Below are 18376 nucleotides of genomic sequence, written 5' to 3' on the forward strand. Positions count from 1 at the left end.
AACCGGAGAGGGAGACCAAGCATAAGAGACTCTTAATCTCAGGAAACAAACTGAGGGTTGCTGGAGGGGAGGGGGGTGGGAAGAAAGGGGTGGCTGGGTGATGGACATTGGGGAGGGTATATGCTATGGTGAGTGCTGTGAACTGTGTAAGACTGATGATTCACAGACCTGTACCCCTGAAACAAAAAATACGTTATATGTTAATTTAAAAAAAAGAAAAAGAAAAAGAAAATACAGTAGCACTTTGCACATCTGAGTTGTTTCAATTCCGGCTTTGATATGAACATTTAAAAAAATGTCAACAACACTAGAGAAGAATGCAAGTGTGTCATCTAGCAAAGGTGAAATACATTTGATATGTCGGAGAGACACTTTCTTTCCCTTTTTTTTTTTTTTAAGAGAGGGAGGGAGGTAAGGGTGGCGTGGAGGGGCAGAGGGAGAGGGAGAGAGAGAATCTTGAGCTGTTCCACAACCAGTGTGGAGAATGACCTCACCACTGACCTCACCACCATTCTTCTGAGTGGAAATTAAGAGTCAAGGGACGTTTGCCAGGCACCCCCTGGAGAGACACTCTCGTGGCGGCCGTTTTTACTATACAAGCATAGTGTATTAATCTACAGACAATGGAACTACTTCAAAGAGTGTTTCAGGAAAACTTATAACCAATCATATCTCAGTATGTCCTACCATTGTGTGTAACTTTCCATACATTTATTATTTTCCCAAAGAGTGCTCCTTAATGGCTCTCCCTCTGGCAGAAGCCACATCGCAAACAATGAATGACAACTGTTCTCACACCTGGGGACTTCTGAGGTCTTTTAGGGAAGGATAAAGGAACCTGGCCTCAGAGTGGGAGTGGAAGGGGAGGACAGAGTGATTGAAAGAGCAAAAGCAGGTATTTTCCCTTCATATTCATTTTCTTAAAATTGAATTAGGTTTCTGTGAAAAGCCGTTTTGTAGAATAACAACCTCTTTATGGTTTCACCAGCTGAGACACAAAAGGTCATTTGTGGTGTGCTGTAAGTTCTGAACTGCGAGAGAAAATTTCCTGCTTACTGGTTATTTTCATGATAATAAGAATAATGTTTGTAAATAACCTGACCCATTTAACCAAGGATCCTAAAGTCCCCCTGTCACCATGGTATAACGTCACTGTGACTCTGGGTGAGAGGGTTGCCCAGAGCTTGATTTATTTTCACATTACAAAATCCCCTTCACATCCCTCATAGGTAGTTAAAATTTTTTTAAAGCATCATTTGACCTTTTGAGAACAGAACATTGGAATACTTCTGGCTTCTGCCATTACTTCTTATCCAAATAATGTACAATTTTCTAAGTATATTTGAAATAATGGACTCAATCCAATAACTAGATTGACCTCTGAGCTATAGGCCAATGGAAAATTTTGGATGGCACGCAACACCATGGTAAGGTCCATTTCACATAGCTCTAGAATGCTTCTGGGTCTGTAACCTGGGGAAACCCAGAAGAAGCAAGGGACAATTAGTTTAATCATACTCCTTAGGATGGCGCAGGGGGTTGTGGAAGGTGCATTGAGAGCTTGAAGACTAAAGCAAAAAAACAGAAACAAAAACAAAACAAATCAGAAAGGAGTTGTTGGCTAATACACCTGTTTTTGCCCCCGGTAACCTGGTGATATAAATAGAAAAATGTATCAAGGTGGGTCAGAACCAAGGGGTAATGTCTTCATTGACTTTGAGCCAATTCTGAAGTTAGCTACGAGGGTAAACAAGAAAGCTGAGTAGTCCTGCCAGAGTTAAAACCGCTGTGCCCTACGTGGGAGATGGTAGACAGAGTTCTTCCTGAGCAAGGCATCTCAGCCCGACCACCGGTGCCTTGAACCATGTGCTAGAACTCGGAGTCATTACAGTACCCACGGTCCCATCTCTGGGGCTTGGGGAGGGTGCTGTATGCCCGGTTTGGTGCTTTTCAGACGTCACCTCTAATCCACACAATCACACCCAGAGGAGGCCTTTCCTCCTCTCCAGGGGAGGAATCTGAGTAATTTGCACAGAGCCACACAGCCAGGAGCAGAGGAGCGGGGATTCGAACCCAAGTCAGGGAAGTGGGGCTCTTCCACTAGCCCACCTTGTCCATTCCCACATCACCCTGGACCTGTCGCTCTGGGGTTCCTGTTCCCAAACCCCAGTTGTCTTCACTGTGACCATCTGATTTCCCTCGCTGCAGATTATTAAAGTACCTGCCAAATGAAACTCTGGGTCTCGATGACTTTGGCTGGTTTAACGTTCCCTAACAGAACAGGTGTTACTGCCTTCCTGGCCACGTCCAGCTAGCTCACAAATTTTGTTTCTGTTCCTCTTTTTCAAGGGCTTGTCTTTGCTTCCCCCTATTTTATTCCTTGCCCGCAGCTTCTGTTTTTCTTTAAAAAAACAAAAACAAAAACAAAACCCATAGGCATTAGCCCATAACCCTCAGTTCCAACCTGTCTTCATGACTAAAACCCCCTTATGAGCAAGTGGTTATCACACCCATGAAGCAAGGGAGAGTGCTGAAACCAGCACCGTCCACAGAACATTCTACAGCGGTGACAGCATTCCGCGACCGGCGCTGTCTCACGAAGTAGCCACTGGATTTGTGGCTAATGTGATTGCGAAACTGAATTTTAAATTTGGTTGAACTTGAATTTGAATTTAAGCAGTCACATGTAGCTAGTGACTATATAGTGGAGAGCACAGGATGGGCATCCCAGGAAGGTTGAAAGATCTCTGTATTACTGAAGATCTGGGAATCTCCGGGAACCTCCAGAAGCCCAGACTCAACATGGGCCAGGCCTCGGGCTTGCACCTTCCTCTGGCAAGGGCTACTTCACTCGTGGGAGGACCCAAGAATCCAGAGTCACATATAAGAATAAAGATCTGGGTAGGTCTAGAGCTGGCCATGGGAATGGGAGTTAGGAGCAGGCCTGGATGTAGTCAGAATTATCTGAGGGATAGAAGATGGGGACAAATTACAGAGGGAAACATTCAGGACAAAACCTTGATCTTTATACTCATTAGCTGTGTGATCTTGGGCACTCAGGAGCCCCTAGGTAAGATGTTCTGGGACAATCATTCTGGGAAGCCTTTTCGTATGGCCTGGTAAGGCAGGCAGAGCTCATGGCACAGCAATTCTACTTCGAGGTATGAATTTTCAAATTGCTCTTGCAAAAGTGTATCAGCTTACATGTGCAAGAAAGTTCATGGCAGAGCTTCCGGTTGGAGCCCCCAAATGGAACTCATCTGAGTGTCTCTCAATGGGGTAATAGAAAACGATGACACATTTAGTCAGTGGAATATTGCCTAGCAACAAAAATGATCACAATAAATGCACAGCAACTGCAACACTGGAGAAAAGCATCAAAAAGGAATGAAAATCCAGAAAAGGAAAAGCAGGAAGGAAAACTTAGAAATCAGAAAAGGTCTGGCATATGGCACAGCCCTGGTGATACTACCATGTCTCTCCCTCCCTCCCTTTCTTCCTTCCTTCTTTCTTTCCCTTCCTTCTTTATTTTTAAGATTTTATTAATTTATGTGACAGAGAGCACAAGCGGGGGGATCAGCTGGCAGAGAAAGAGGGAGAAGCAGCCTCCGCACTGAGCAAGGAGCCCGATGTAGGACCCGATCCCAGGATCCTGGGATTATGACCTGAGCAAAAGGCAGACGCCTAACTGACTGAGCCACCCAAGCACCCACTACCATGTCTTGAATACCACCTTTTTTGGGGGGCTGGGTACCAGAAAGCTTCCCAACAGCATGAGCCACAACTTGGAAATGAGTAGCTCAGAGATGTGAGCTTAGCCTGAGGCTCCACAGAACAGTGTGGAGCTTTTACTAGGGTATTACTTGGCAAGAGGAAGATGCCAAAACTGGAAAACAAAAGGTAGCAGGCTCATGCCAACCTTGAAACTCTTACCAGCAGTTTAACAAAGAGAGCCTGGTAGCAAATTCATTGAGAAATATCTGTAATTGATCATATACGGGAAGTTTAACAGCTTAGGAAATTTGTTTACAAGTTTATCCATTGGGTGGATATTGACTTACTCTCAAATAAAGCTCCTTTCACGAAGGGCTCGATACTGAAATACAAGTGGATCCTAACATACCATTGATTACTCTTTTGGTGCCCAGAAAGGGTGGATCTGTTTGCCTTCCAGGTTGAGAGGAAGGAGGTATTCCAGAATTAATAATTCAAATAGGGCTGTTGCACCAGGAGAGGAGAGAAGAGTGTCAGAGGCAGTGTTAAGAGTCTGGGAAGGCTGCCAGCACGGTTTGCATGATAAGGGCGGATAAAAACATAAAGAGAAATATGATCCAGTGGTTGGTCTGTTTCCTTTTCATTTTTAAGGGTGGTTTACTTTAAAACAAAATTGTGCCATGTTCAAGTTACTGTAAGAACACAGCTGATTACTGATTGTTTTTAAAAGCAGAGTTTCTGCAAGCAGCATGCTGACAATCAGAGAATTTGATGTTTCTGCCTTTTTTATTTCATTTTATTTTTAGCACCTTTCATGATGGAAGGGACTGTACCCTGAAGATTTACACCGGGCCATCTCCTCTCTGGCCACCTTGCAGAGTCCCACCTATAATACCATATCTGAAGCCCATTAAAATTTACAAATTAAAAGCCAGTGGGAAAGAACATAATCTTGGCAACTGCCTCTTGGGAAATCTTACAACTGCAAGAGTGCCATGGAAGAGTGCTTTAAATACCATTGTGGTTCATCCAATCTCCGCACAATTGTATAGGAGGGCATCTGGCCAAGGCCTTGCAGGGAAGAGGCCGGGGTGCCCGAGCCCGTGATTGGCTGGGGGGGCCGTGATGCTAAGCGAGCCACTTAGCCCACTTTTGCTTCATGAGGAGCACGCCACATGCTTCTTTGCACATTCTTTTAAATCCTCGTGTAGTTGGCATTTGGAAAAATATCGGCTGCAACCAGACCTCGCAATCTTGATGACAGCTCTTGAAATCCCATCTTTCTCACAGCAACATCTCCTGTCAGCTCCCCACCCCTGTCACCAGAGAGCCTTCCCCACCCAAGTTGTGCTCCAAATAGAAAGAATTTCAGATGTACATGTTTGGCTGCCTCCTCCAGAGGCCTCGACAAATATCCAGGTGGTAAATAGCCCGAGAGAAGCGCCGCTGGTAAAATTAGTTCAAATATTTCGCAGAAAACAAACCTGACACCACCCTGACACTTGATAGCTCGGCCTCAGCGGTTCCGAACCTTTCCAAACCCTCTTGCCTGCAAAGTCCAAATGTCTTGTTTTCAATTGAAAACTATTTTTTTTTTCTTTCCAAAGCCAACCCTTACCACCTCCTCCTCTCAAAAAAACCAAACCAAAACCAAACCAAAAAACCCCCCACAACAACAACAGCAACCAACCAAAAAAACAAACCATATGGTTATAGGCAGGATGTTCCGACCAGGAATTTTACATTATAAATGACTCTGTTGAAGGTTAATATCCAAGGTCAGGTGTTATTAATATCTGTTTGAATTTTGTTCGTCTGGTCTATGATATCATCTGAGTCACCTCATTGATTTATAACATGTTAATCCCAGACCATCATTCATTTTCCTGAAATTCTATTCAGGGCTTGGTGGCAGACCCTCTCTTTAATACCCTTTTTGGTTTTCTCTGATCGGTAGCTTTGCAGTCCTGGCTTTTATCACCTTCCCACAGGTCACACTACACCTGGTGTCCACGATCGCTTGACTGATTTTTCACTGTGTCACCTTTTCCTTTACCTACATCTTACTGTAGGAAAGAAAATATATTAACCCTTCTCTTGAGAAGTGTTTCATGCTATTTCTCTGCCTGAAGCCAGTGCTCCACCGTGGTTCCAGGTAAACAGCCTCTGTAAGTACACGGGCCTGCTAACGTGTCTGTCACGTATGAGACGTTGTTTGCAATTTAGCTGAAAGTCTTGGGCTCAAACCCCTGGTGGGAATTAACAATCCTCAGGATTTACACTGTGTTCGCTATGCCAAGGGCTGAGAGCTTGGATGGATTCTCTAGCTAACGTTCATCGCAAACTTATGGGGGACGTGTCATTATTTTACCCACTCAGCAAGTGAGGAAACAGGGTTCAGAGAAGTTTAGGGGACTTACCCAAGGTCAGCCAGGGATAAGTGGCAAACTTATCCCTGGTCTCTCTATTTCCAAAGCTTGTGGATATCATTACTTTCTAACTGCCTTCCTCTAATAATTATGCTGATAATTAGTGCCCCATCATTATACATGATACAGTTATTATACCAAAGTGGGCTGGGAGGTCTTTGCAAAACATATATTAACACTAAAATTATATCAGCATCTGGCATACTCATATACATTTTTTTCTTGTACCTCTAAAAATAAAATCAACTTTTGAAACCATTGGAAAAGTAGCATATGCTAATATAGAAAGTTCCTAATTAGAAGGGAGGAGAAAACCACCCCCCACCAGTATTCCTAGCGATTCAAAGACTACCACAGTTAAAATTTTGAAACTTCTTGCTATTTTTCTATGCATAATTTATACATTTATTATCTTCTGTATATGTAAATTTGCATCCCTACATGGGGCCAGAAACCCAGTATGATCTTGATAAACATACTGAAGCATAAGACAAAATCTAGTCAATCACTATTAATCTCATTGATTAAGTTATTGAATAGACAATATATATACTTGTTCAAAATTTCAAATATAGAGAATGATACATAATAAAAATCTCTTACTCATAAAGTCAGTACCCTTAGTCTTGACTCATAAAGATAGCTTGCTGTCCAGTGTTTGAAGGCCCAAACTCCCAACTCTCCTTCTTCTTGGGAGTACATGCCTGGATAAGCACACGCCAGTTACCAAAATTCTGGACCCAAGAGAATAGAGTTCAGAAAGAAAATTTTCTCCTAGCAAACATCCAACTTCTGAGTTTCTGCCTTCGACCCTAGAATTCCAGATCTTTGGCTAAGTCAGAGACACTCCCAAAGGGCCATACCTTATTCTACAGAACTCAAGAAGCTCAAACAATCCTATATGCCACAAAAATTCCCACGTTATTAGACATGCACCCACGGAGGAAGGGGACAGGGTAGTTTTATTATGCATCCTCATGGCATAACACACAGGATTCTACTGGGAATGAAATTAGTCTCACTATTTCTCTTTACAACATACCAGTGCGTGAAGTTCAATAAAATGGATGCTAGTGCTTCCATCTTCGTACATTTGCTAGAATATTTAGACAAACTACCAACACAGGGAAGGCAGTGTTAGAGACCCAAAATGAAGGTTTTCAAGGGAAGAGATTCTCAACATCTCTTCCATAGGATATTAGTTTCTTGAGATGTTGTTGGGCACTGTACAGGAAAGGGAGATCCCACGGACTAATACGTTTAGAAAATTTTAAGAGGAAAAAAAAAAAAGAAAATCGGCCACAGAATACTTTTTAAGGAAGAGGGTTCCATACAGCACACTTTGGGAAGTGGTGTGGGATTTTGGCAGCTTAACTAGTAGAAGCAGGTTGAGATGACGTCTGTAAGCTTGGGTACAGATCCGTGCTCTTTTCGAGCTCACTGCATCACTAGAATGGTAGACCTGAGGACACCATACAGTACTGTGCGACCATGAACCTCAAGTTTTTTCATTTGAAGCATAAATTAGGAAGCAAACATTTTTACAAAAAATGACCCTAAAAATAAAATGTAAGCCATAGACTGGAGCAAAATATTTGCAAATGCATAGAGCCAACACAATATTAATATCCAGAACACAGGTAATCATGGCAAATCAGTAAGAAGGAGAAACGAACAATTCCATGGAGAAACAAGCAAAGGATAGAAACAGGCACTTCACAAGCCATTAACATATGCCAACAAATATATTAAAAGACTCCCTGATTGATCAGGAAAATGCAAATGAAAACAAAGTTTCATTTCCATCTCTCAACTGGCAGAAAATTTTCAAGTCCAGCAAGGTGGGCATGTAGATTGGCACAATTATTTTGGAGAATAATGTAGCAATAATGGTAGAGTGAAACGTGTACCTATTTCACAGTGGGGGGTGGGGGGCTCAACCCCACAGCTCTGAGATCAATCAGGGCATCCACTTGTAGGTACGTTTCTTGGGGCAGTGTTTCCCAATCTCTTTCCCATCGTGACACACATAGAGAATGATAATTCACACAACTCACTGGCGTAGCCCGAGGAGGCCGCTGCAGCAGAAGCTGCCCCATCTTGAGGGCAGTTCACCCCCACCCCCCGCCCAGGTTCCCCATACCTTTCCTGAGGCGTGAGAGGTTCCACATCCTCTACGCAACTGAGAGAGTCACTGCTGGTAGGAAAGCTTCACCTTGGAGAACCCTGCTGTCTGTGTGTTCAAGGAAATAGGTATAGAAATGTCCACGGTAGAATTTTTATGATACCAAGAAATGAAGAAAAATGGAAAAAACAACTTTCACGCCTGTCAGTAGGGGAATCAGTCAATAAATTCCCATATACTTCTGCAAGGGAATATCATAGAGCAGGAGAATTAATGAACTTGAATAAAGGGCTGAGTTGCAAAACCGTAATGTTGAGCAAAAGGGAAGCACGAAAGAATACATTTACTATAGCATAATATATGCTTGGAAAATTTTAAAACAAAACCGTAGTACCTACATACCTATTAGGTAAAGATATGAAAACATGGGTGGGCAGAACATCACCACCTTCAGGGAGGCAAGTGTCTCTGGAAACAGGGAAAGCACTGCGATTTGGTGGTGGGTGAAGGACTCAAGATATCTGAGTCCCTGTTTCTTAAAAAACAAAAGTAAATGAAACCAACATCGCTCTAAGTTATGTGTTTAATCTAGGTAGTGAACACACTGGTTCCTAATACATTTTCACTATACTTTTGGTGCACTTGAAATATTTGGTAATTAAAAAAAAATCTAGATTGATGGTTTCAAGCTTGGGTGCATATTAAAATTATGGAGGTGTTTAAAACTTTTTCCATGCCCTGGCTGTTCCACAGACCAATTAATTCAGAAACTTAGGAGGGAGGGCCTGGGCATCAGTATTGTCGAAAAGCTTTCCCAGTGATTCTAACGTGCCACCCAGAGTTGAGAAGCACTGAACCAGATGATCTCAAAAGTTTCTTTCCAACGGTATCCTCTATCTCTAAACATCTCAATTGCACTGTTTCCTCATACGGTTTCATGTGAACAAAACTGTCGGCCAAGCCAGGCTCTGTCCATATTCGCTAAGAACTTTCCTTCTATCAAAACTAGTTATCTTCTCCTGGTGCTCAGGCTTCTTTTGTTCTCTAGAACCACATGTTACTCCTCCCCCGTTCAAGTTCACCTCTCCCCCTTTCTCCTCCCACCTTTCAGAGTCCATCCGAACAGGCAATTCATCCAAGCACCACAAACAGGCTCTGAGTCATTCATATGCATTGCTTTTGAACATATTAAATAGATCCATATGCTTATCTACAGTAAGATATAGGTTTTTCCTTCAGAAAATAGAATACAAAAAAAAAATCATTCCAATGTGTACACTTTAAAAATTTTAAGCAGGCATCTAAAATGAAGCAGAAATTAAAAGTAACTTGGACCAGAATTTTGAACATTAAAACATTACAGCAAATTGGTAAAACACAAACCAAATATATAGATGTCTACTTTATATCCAAAAAAGTTACCCTTTCCCTGCCGCATACACGTAGACAGCCCTCATAATGGCTCCACTTCAATCAGAGTTGGATCACAAGTAGAACGGTAACGAATGTGGCCTTTTCCAGCATTTCTACCCCTAAAGACTCTTTATTATCCTCTCCAACTTCAGAAATTCCAATGAAGTCATCATCAGCCAATCTGAGCTTCCAGTGCTCTGAAACAACTGATGTAGCCAGCCATATTGAGTTGATACAGAATCAAAGAAATGTGACATTCGCCTTAGCCTGGGCAGTTGTGTCATGGATACATGTATGATTTCCATTAGATTTCCCCAAATATGGAAAAATCACTTTCAGACCCTCCCCGTACCTCTGGGGATACTTATTTTAGATTAGAACCACTAACCCAAGTACCATTGTCTTGCGGAAACCCTACCAAAATCTGATCTCAGAGACAGTAAGAAAGGGAATACTGGAACACAATATATGTCAAGAGCCTAGGAAATCTTCCAACACTACCTAGTTCATTGGAAGGCAGACTGACATCCCAGAGGGGAAGGAAAAGCAGGAAATCATGCCGTAGTTATAAGATCAGACAGACCCGAGTTTTAATCTAGGTTCCACAGCTTTCTAAATCATGGCCTTGGGCAGGTTACTTAATATTTCTAAGCTTCAGTTTCCTCATGTATAAAATACAGCAAATAAAAATAGTGACTTTCATACCAGCATCCAGATCGTGGCTTTTAATACTAATCTCTGAGAGGGGAGCCAGGACTCTTTGGAGAAATGGCTAGTTCCACGTTTGGGGCTGTAAGATGGTTCTCGGGCATCTTGCAGTGCCAGAAAGTAAGGCAATAACACCAAAAAAACAAACAAGGGGGGTATGTCAAAGGGACGTGAGTGCCAACTCAAAGTGCTCCCAATGGCCAAATCAGAGGCAATTTAATCAACAAAATAAAAGTAGTATTGGCTTATAACCAAAAGTATAAAATAATATCCTTTTTTTAAATTTATTTTTTATTTACAAAAATTTTTTAAAAAGATTTTATTTATTTATTTGACAGAGAGAGAGATCACAAGTAGGCAGAGAGGGAGGCAGAGAGAGAGGAGGAAGCAGGCTTCCCGCTGAGCAGCAAGCCTGATGCGGGGCTTGATCCCAGGACCCTTAGACCATGACCCGAGCCGAAGGCAGAGGCTTTAACCCACTGAGCCACCCAGGCGCCCCTAAAATAATATCCGTGAGTCCATACCATTACAAATAAATGATGGAATCAAAGAATGGGGAAGAATGGACAAATCGTTCACATAGAAAACTTCCAAATAATTCACAGAGATATTGCTCCCTCAAAGAGGTGTGCTTAACTCCCTTTCCCTTAAACATGGGCTGGGCATTTCTTCCAAAGTACAGTATGGAAAGAAGGTTGGTGGGGAGTAAATTTTCAGTGGAGAAACCTGGCAAACACTACTTCAGCCGTGTATTCAAGCAGCTTAACATTATCAGTGATAAAGCATGTTGGTAGTGGACACTCTTTTCTTTCCAAGGTTTTATTTATTTATTTACTTATTAGACAGAGAGAGAGAGAGCAAGGGGAGGAGCAGAGGGAGAGGGACAAGCAGACTCCACACTGAGTGTGGAGCTTGAAATGGGGGGAGGGGGACTCTATCCCACAACCCTGAGATCAATGACCTGAGCCAAAATCAAGAGTGGGATGCTTAACCCACTGAGCCACCCAGGGGCTCCGGTATGGACACTCTTGACATGCTGTGATGAGAACAGCACTTGACCTCTGTGGTCTTCCTCCAAAGGACTCATTATCCAGTCTGATCATGGGAAAAATTCAAATTGGGGAACATGCTACAAAATCCCCGATCCATACTCCTCAGAACTGTCCAGGTTAAAAAAAAAAAAAAAAAAGAAGAAGAAGAAGAAGAATAACAAAAAAAGAACTGTTAAGATCATGGAAAAACAAGAAAAATCTGAGAAATTGCCATGGCCAAGAGCCTGAGAAGACATGCTGAGAAGCTTCTCATGCCTGAGAAGACATGTGTCCTGGGACAGGAAAAGTAAAAGGACATTAGGTTAAAATGAAGGAAATTTGAACAAAGTACGGACCATAGTTAATGAGAACATATCAGAATGGTTCATTAATTGGGCAAAATGTACCATACTGATGTATGATGTTAATAACAGGGGAAACTGGGTGGAGGGGTATACTGGAAATCTCTATACTGTCTTTGCAACCATTCTGTAAGTCTAAAACTATTCTAAAATAAAACAGTCATTAAGAGAAATAATGACCTCATAGGGTGGTGGTGAGGGTTAAATGAAATAACACGTCTAAACCATGGAGCACGGTGCCTGGCACACACACAGACTAATCCTTGGTAATTATTACTGGTGAGCAATATCGCAGTTAATTCATGAACTGCTTACCACTCTAGTCCAGAAGCAGAATACACACATTACTTGAGGAGCATTAGAGAGAGATCTCCCAGCTCCCACCATCTTCAGTGTGTGCGTTTGTAAAGTTCAATGATCCTGAGGTTTCTGTTGTTGTCGTCCTTGCTAGGTGAATCTATCCCATCACTTTTATTTTTCCACCATTATTCTGTGTGTCAGGATAGAATTCTGAGTAATGAATTGGACAACGCTTGTGGATTATTAAAACTTCTTCTGCACATGGAGAGATCTGGGCAATGCTCCTTTAATAACTTTCTTCCAACCCTGTCTCCTTATCCAACAAATTCAACTTCATTCGTTTTATGAGAAACGTGCTGCATACACCTCCGGGATATTGGAGCATCTCTATCGCGCTAGAGCACTGGCTACAGTCTAAACGGTCCATCTCACCATCTGGTATTTGCTTCTCTCAATTTCTGGCTCCTACTTACACATCCATTCCTTCTACTTCGGCCATGAAGCCTCTTTGACCCAGCTCCCAACTTATATTAGAAGTCACAGCCACCTCCTTGGAGGGCTTGATTTGGACTTGCTTTTGGGCACGGGGGCGCAGGGCTGTATGGAAGGCATCTGCAGGCATTCTCAGAATCTCTCCTAGTGTGTCAGCTCCCTCTGGGTTGTGGCCAAGTCCAGCTCAACCTGGTCACCTTCTCCACATTGAGCACCAAGTCGGGTACGTCCAGGGCTCCAGTAAACCTTTAGAGAAGTGATCCTAATTTGGACGCCATCCAAAAGGTAACTGAAGCCCTCAAATGGGAGGATTCATCTCCTTTAGCAGAGAACTCCATACAGGACTATATGGAGTTGTCTGCAGGAATGATTCCCAAAAACCTATAATAAAATTAAATTAAAATAAAAAGCCTCCCATGACTGCCTTCTTTCTCCTATCATTTTTTTTTTGTGCCTAATGTCATTAGAATACTTCCCCCTCATTTATAAGAATCAGTCATCTCTTCTTTTTGTTTCTTGTTAACCTTAGGGAGAGTATTTTTGGCAAATTAGCAAATATTGAAATGGGTAAACCCAACATGTTCCGTTTCTTCAAGCCATGGGGGTGGGGGTTGAGGTCAAACTGCAGATTGCTAAATGATGTCATAGCTAAAGTAAGACTTTTATCATCCATTGGTCTGTCCATCCAACATCCATCCTCTTTCAATAGGATTTACTGATCGAGAGGACAAACAGGTGTTATCCCAGGTACTGGAGCTTCAAGGATGCGTAAGGAAGTCGCCGACCTCAAGGATCTCCCAATGCAGCACAGGGAGCCAGACAAATAAGTAAGCACAAATGCAACATGACAAGTGCCATCCTGAGTGTAACGAGGACACTCTAGTTGGAGGGACATATTCATAGAGGAAATAATGCTTGGGCACAAAAACAAATCAATACAATCACCAATTGTTTTCCTGGATTTCTTCAAACAACTTCCATGTCTTGCAGAGGATCTAGAAGGCTCAGAAAGACACCTGCCTGACCATCGGCAAGTCACCGACCACCCTGTCTCAGCTTCCTCCTCTGTACAATTGTATCTCTGCAATCATTGCTTAAAAGGATCTTGGATTTACTGGGAAGATCAAATGGACACTCTCCATACCCCCTGAAGGGCCGCCAGAGCATAAGTGGGTTATTATTACCGTGTTTATAGTCAAAGGAGAATGGCAAAGGAGAATTTCCCCCTTATAACCTCTTCTGCCCCACTCAACCTGTGCAAGAAATGAAAATTTTATCAGGATCCGCTCTTTCTCTTAGATGATCTATTTCCTTTTTTGTTTTCACTAGACTGGCGTTGGGGGGCTTTCTCAGTCCCCTGGGTGCCCCAGAGAGCAAGGCGAGCTGAGAGCGCGGGCTGAGAGAGGCGTGCCCAGGTCCAGGCATGACACAGACGCTACCCGCATGGCTACTCAGAACGGGATTCCCGGACAGCAGTCGTGGGGGGTCCGATTTTAGAACCCGGTGTCTCCGTCTAGTCGGACCTGAGATTCCTATTTTGCGGCAGCAAAGGAACAAAAACGAATACAAAATCAAGAGATGATGCATCTTAAGGAAGGAAGCTTGGATCCCGCTTGAAAAGAGATAGCAGTGATTGAGAAGTTGGATGCCGGGGGAAGGGGAGGGGCCCGCGGCGGCAAAAGCAATCTCAGGGGTCCAAAAACCATCTCTGACAGGCTGGCAAGGGCTTGGCGTCCTGGATAAATCCCGAGCAAACAGGCCTACAGGACCTGGAGCCACATGCTTTTCTTGTGAGCCCAACAAATGTAAAGCTCCCTTAATCCACACAAAAATAAACCTGAAATGTAAGCCGGCCCAGATCTGGACCCAGTATGACCTCTTTCCACCACCCCAGGGCCCCCTTCTCTAACCTCCCAGGCGACTGCCTCGCGCCCGCGCTCATTTCACCGAAAATTCGCCCCCCCCACCCCTACCCCCTCTCGTATTCTTTTGACATTTTTGCCACCCAAACAGCATCCCAAAATGCCTCATTTGGTGACATCACAGATAGCCATGGGTTGTTTCTGCTATCCCATCTGTTCCTGCAGGCCTTGCCTCGGTGAGGGCGATATGAAGGGAGTGTTCAGTCGAGGCTGGGGTGGGGGTGGGGAGGGGAGCGGGCCTTTGAAGCTGTTTTCTATCGGGCACTGCAGCTGTCAGTGTTGGCTGCGGAAGCCGGCGATTGTCCTTGGAGCTCCCCGTTGCCGGTAGCGCGCTGTGCTTTGGGATATTAATTGGGCTTTCATTATGTGGATGTACCCAGAGGCTCTGCAGTCGATTCCTATACCTATATTGATTCATAAAAAAATGCCAATAAATAAGAGCTCTCTCGGAGCCGCTTTTCATCTTTTTCGATAATGAGTTGGTTTATGTTTTTCCCCCAACGTTCTTTCTTTCCTTCTTTCTTTTTCCCCCCTCTTCTTCTTCTTCTTCTTCTTTTTTTTCCTTTTTACACATTACCGCATAATAGATCACAGAATCTTTGGGACAATGGACAGGCACATTGGCTAAATCACCTTATTACAGTTCCATATAGTTGAAAAGAGGCTTGATGCTAAATTATCAGATCCCAGCTATTGTGGAAACCGAGGAAGAATAATGCTCTGAAATAAAACTGCGGTGCCTGTGTGCGCTGATTGTCCTAGGAGCCCATCGGCCCGCCTCCCGCGGGAGCGCCACATTGAGTCAGCGATCCCCTGAAATGAACGGTGGGGCCCAAATTCCGCCTGGGAGTGAGTCTCCTTACTTTTCGCCAATATTATAGGTGATAAGATATTTTAGGGCCAGGGCTTTCAGGGAAAAAAAAAATCTTGCTTTGCATTTGTGTGTCACTATGGGCGAAATTATTGTATTAGCTTCGAAATGCCCTGCATTAGGCATGTCTCAGACAACTTCTGCAGGCAGAATGACTGTATATTCTCCCACACAAAGTGGAGACGAAAGCAGAAATTGCACATCCGTTTCATTTCACTGAAACTTTTCAAAGGAAGGAAGGATGTTCATTAAAAGTTAACAGTGACACAGCTGTGCAGAACTCCCAGAGAAAATGTCATTGTCAAGGGAGCCTGACTGTGACCAAGTATCATTCTCCGTAGCAGAATGTGAGGGTCCTGTGGGCTGGTGAGCTGTTAATGGCATTGAAAAAAGAAGAGCAGTGCCCCCCAAGAGTGTGGGGGTGCAGATGGATTTGGGGAGGCCATTGTTCCAGCCCGCATGCCATGACTTTAACAAGGAGTAAACAGAATTTTGTTTCCAAAAACTAGGTAGAGCCAGAGAGCCTAACGAAGCTCTTCCTCTTGTTTCTGGGAAGATGGGTGGACACCATCTCTTCATAATAACTTTGTACATCCAATTCTCTGTCTGTCTCCCTCTCTCTTTCTTCCTCCTTAAATAAAAGACCCACGGATATTAAGTGGGCAACGGGTGGGAATGCAAAAACAAAGAAACCAAACAAAAAATCCGACTCCCACCGACACTGAACTTTAGTAAGACTGCTGTTACTATGTCCGACTCTGCTATTTCCGGGGCATTGTACTCGGTTGTTTCTCGTGCGATCTCTGAGAAAAACAAAAATCAGGGCGAACAACAGCAGCTTCGGTAAATACGCTATGATAACTGTGTATTCCTGCCATTAGATAAGTTCCCCTTAAACTGCTTGCAAATGTTCAGTGATGGCTACAGAAATTCGGGTAGGAGTAAAGAAAATAAGTAAGTGCTAATTTTGGAGAAAACCCATAGTTCCCGATTCCAAGAAATTTAAAAATATCCAATGTGATACATGTCTTTATGAATTGAAAAATGGGTAGGGGATTAAAAAAAATTTTTCCCCCAAGATTTAAGAAATCCTTCTCAAGTCTTCATCTGACCCAAGACTAAGAAGGGACTCAGAACCAATTTAAGAAAACATTAAATTCCCATTCAAGGCCATATGGAGTCGTGATTATACCATGGTACAAATATTTTCTTTAAACTTAATAGGGGAATAACAAATCAGCCAGCAATATGATGCAAAACCTTTATCCTACTGAGGTGTTCTGCCTCCAGTAGGTATACAAATGCACCTCTATTAATTAAGGTATGTTAATAAGGAAGAAAATAAGATTCCATTCAGAAGGGTACAAAGAAGATATAATGGGCATGCACTGCTTTTCAGAGTGCACAGATAAAACGGAAAAATGACAGATATTAAAGAGATGGCGCCATTCTGTCTTTCTTCTGGTTTTCTCATGTTGCCCGGATGGTTCATCACCAATGTGTTTATAGTAATGACCTCCATTTATTTTGTGCCCACTGTGTTCCAGGTTCCATGCAATGTGCTTACCAAATGGAACAATTTCCCACACCATGACGGGTTACATTCTTGGAACTGGCAAAGATCAATGGCTTTTTATTTATTTTTGATAAGGACTTTGGAGTGGGGTATAATAGTAGAAGATGAAAAGGACAAAGAAAGGTATTTCTCTGCATTTTGTCGATTCTTTTCCATTTTTCAGCTTAATTGCTTCTTGACTAAACTCACAGCCTGCAGGAAGGGGATAAACCTCAGAATATCTGTGCTATTTCTTCTCCCTGAAATAGCAGCAATTTATCCCCAAGCCTCTTCTATTCTTTCCCTTACCATTTCCAAATCATCCCAGGCCAGCTCGGAACGCCTGGGAAGCCAGCCCTGCCACCTGAGGGAACTTTGCCCGAGTGGCCACATTTCCTGAACCTCCAATCGAGACATGTGGCCTAAGAAGGGCATTTGAAAGAAAAACTGCCTGAACGATGTGAAACTCACACTCTCCCAGAATATCCCAGGCACAGAGTTGGCATCCTCTTAGGAATCACAGGGTTACGTTTCAGGATCCTGCACCAGACTACTCCCAAGTCTGCAGACACGAGGATTCTTTCCATCTCTCGAGCGCATCTCTGACAAGATTCTTGTAGGCTCTGCCTCTCCCAGTTGGGGCCACTTTAGAATGGTTGTTTCGGGTCACTTTCTCCAGAGTGACTATCTCAGCAACTCAACTCCATAGGCATGAACAAGCAGAGAATCCCACACCTTGAGGGTGACTGGGGCATCTTTATGGAGCAAAGCAAAATAGAACAAGAACAAAGAGTTCCTGCGCATACCAGGACTCTGCTCCTCTAATACTTGAGCTCTGACACAGAAATCTTTTAGACTGGTGTCAGAGCAACAGTAATATTCTAAAAAGTCATTTGGCCCATGCATTGGGAGGGTAGGGATTTGATAATCGGGACCTGTATTGTCCAAAACAATAGCCTCTCGCCACATGTGGCCACTGAGCCCTCGAACGTGGCTGGTGAAGACTGAGATGTGCCGTAGGTGGAAAATACGCGCAGGATTTGGAAGATTTAGAACACAAACAAAAAGGAAGTAAAAGATCTCTTGTACGATTTAAATAGATACAATTTCAATATCAATACTGATTATATGTTGAAAAGATATTTTGGAAAATCAATTTCACCTGTTTCTTGATCCTTTTTAAAACGTGGCTCTTAGAAAATTTAAAATTACACGGGTGGCTTGTGTTTACGGCTCATGTTACATATTTCCGTTGAACATCGCTGATCTAGACAGCTGAACAGAGAAGTAGCATGTGATTTTATAGGCTAAGGCGACAAATTTTTAGAAATTACCTCTGCTTTGCTCTTAAATTTGCGGTTAACACTAACGCAAAAATCCTACGTAAAGGTTGAGAAGATATTTGACATGCATGCTTTTGTTTTCTATGTGTGTATTTTTCATTAACATTGAGT

General features: G+C 43.0%; 1 protein-coding gene across 1 annotated transcript in view; it reads right to left on the reverse strand.

Annotated features, from left to right (window-relative positions):
* Nucleotides 1-17509, reverse strand: part of LOC111156574 (nuclear factor I B) — a 304583-nt gene extending 287074 nt beyond the window's left edge. Inside the window, exon 1 of the mRNA XM_022517559.1 lies at nucleotides 17396-17509. Coding sequence (XP_022373267.1) covers nucleotides 17396-17509 — 114 coding nt within the window. The remainder of the gene's footprint in view (nucleotides 1-17395) is intronic.
* Between the last annotated feature and the right edge of the window lie 867 nt (nucleotides 17510-18376).

The sequence above is a fragment of the Enhydra lutris genome, unplaced genomic scaffold (assembly GCF_002288905.1).
Source record: "Enhydra lutris kenyoni isolate GAN:26980312 unplaced genomic scaffold, ASM228890v2 scaffoldscaffold47, whole genome shotgun sequence".
Taxonomy (NCBI): Eukaryota; Metazoa; Chordata; class Mammalia; order Carnivora; family Mustelidae; genus Enhydra; species Enhydra lutris.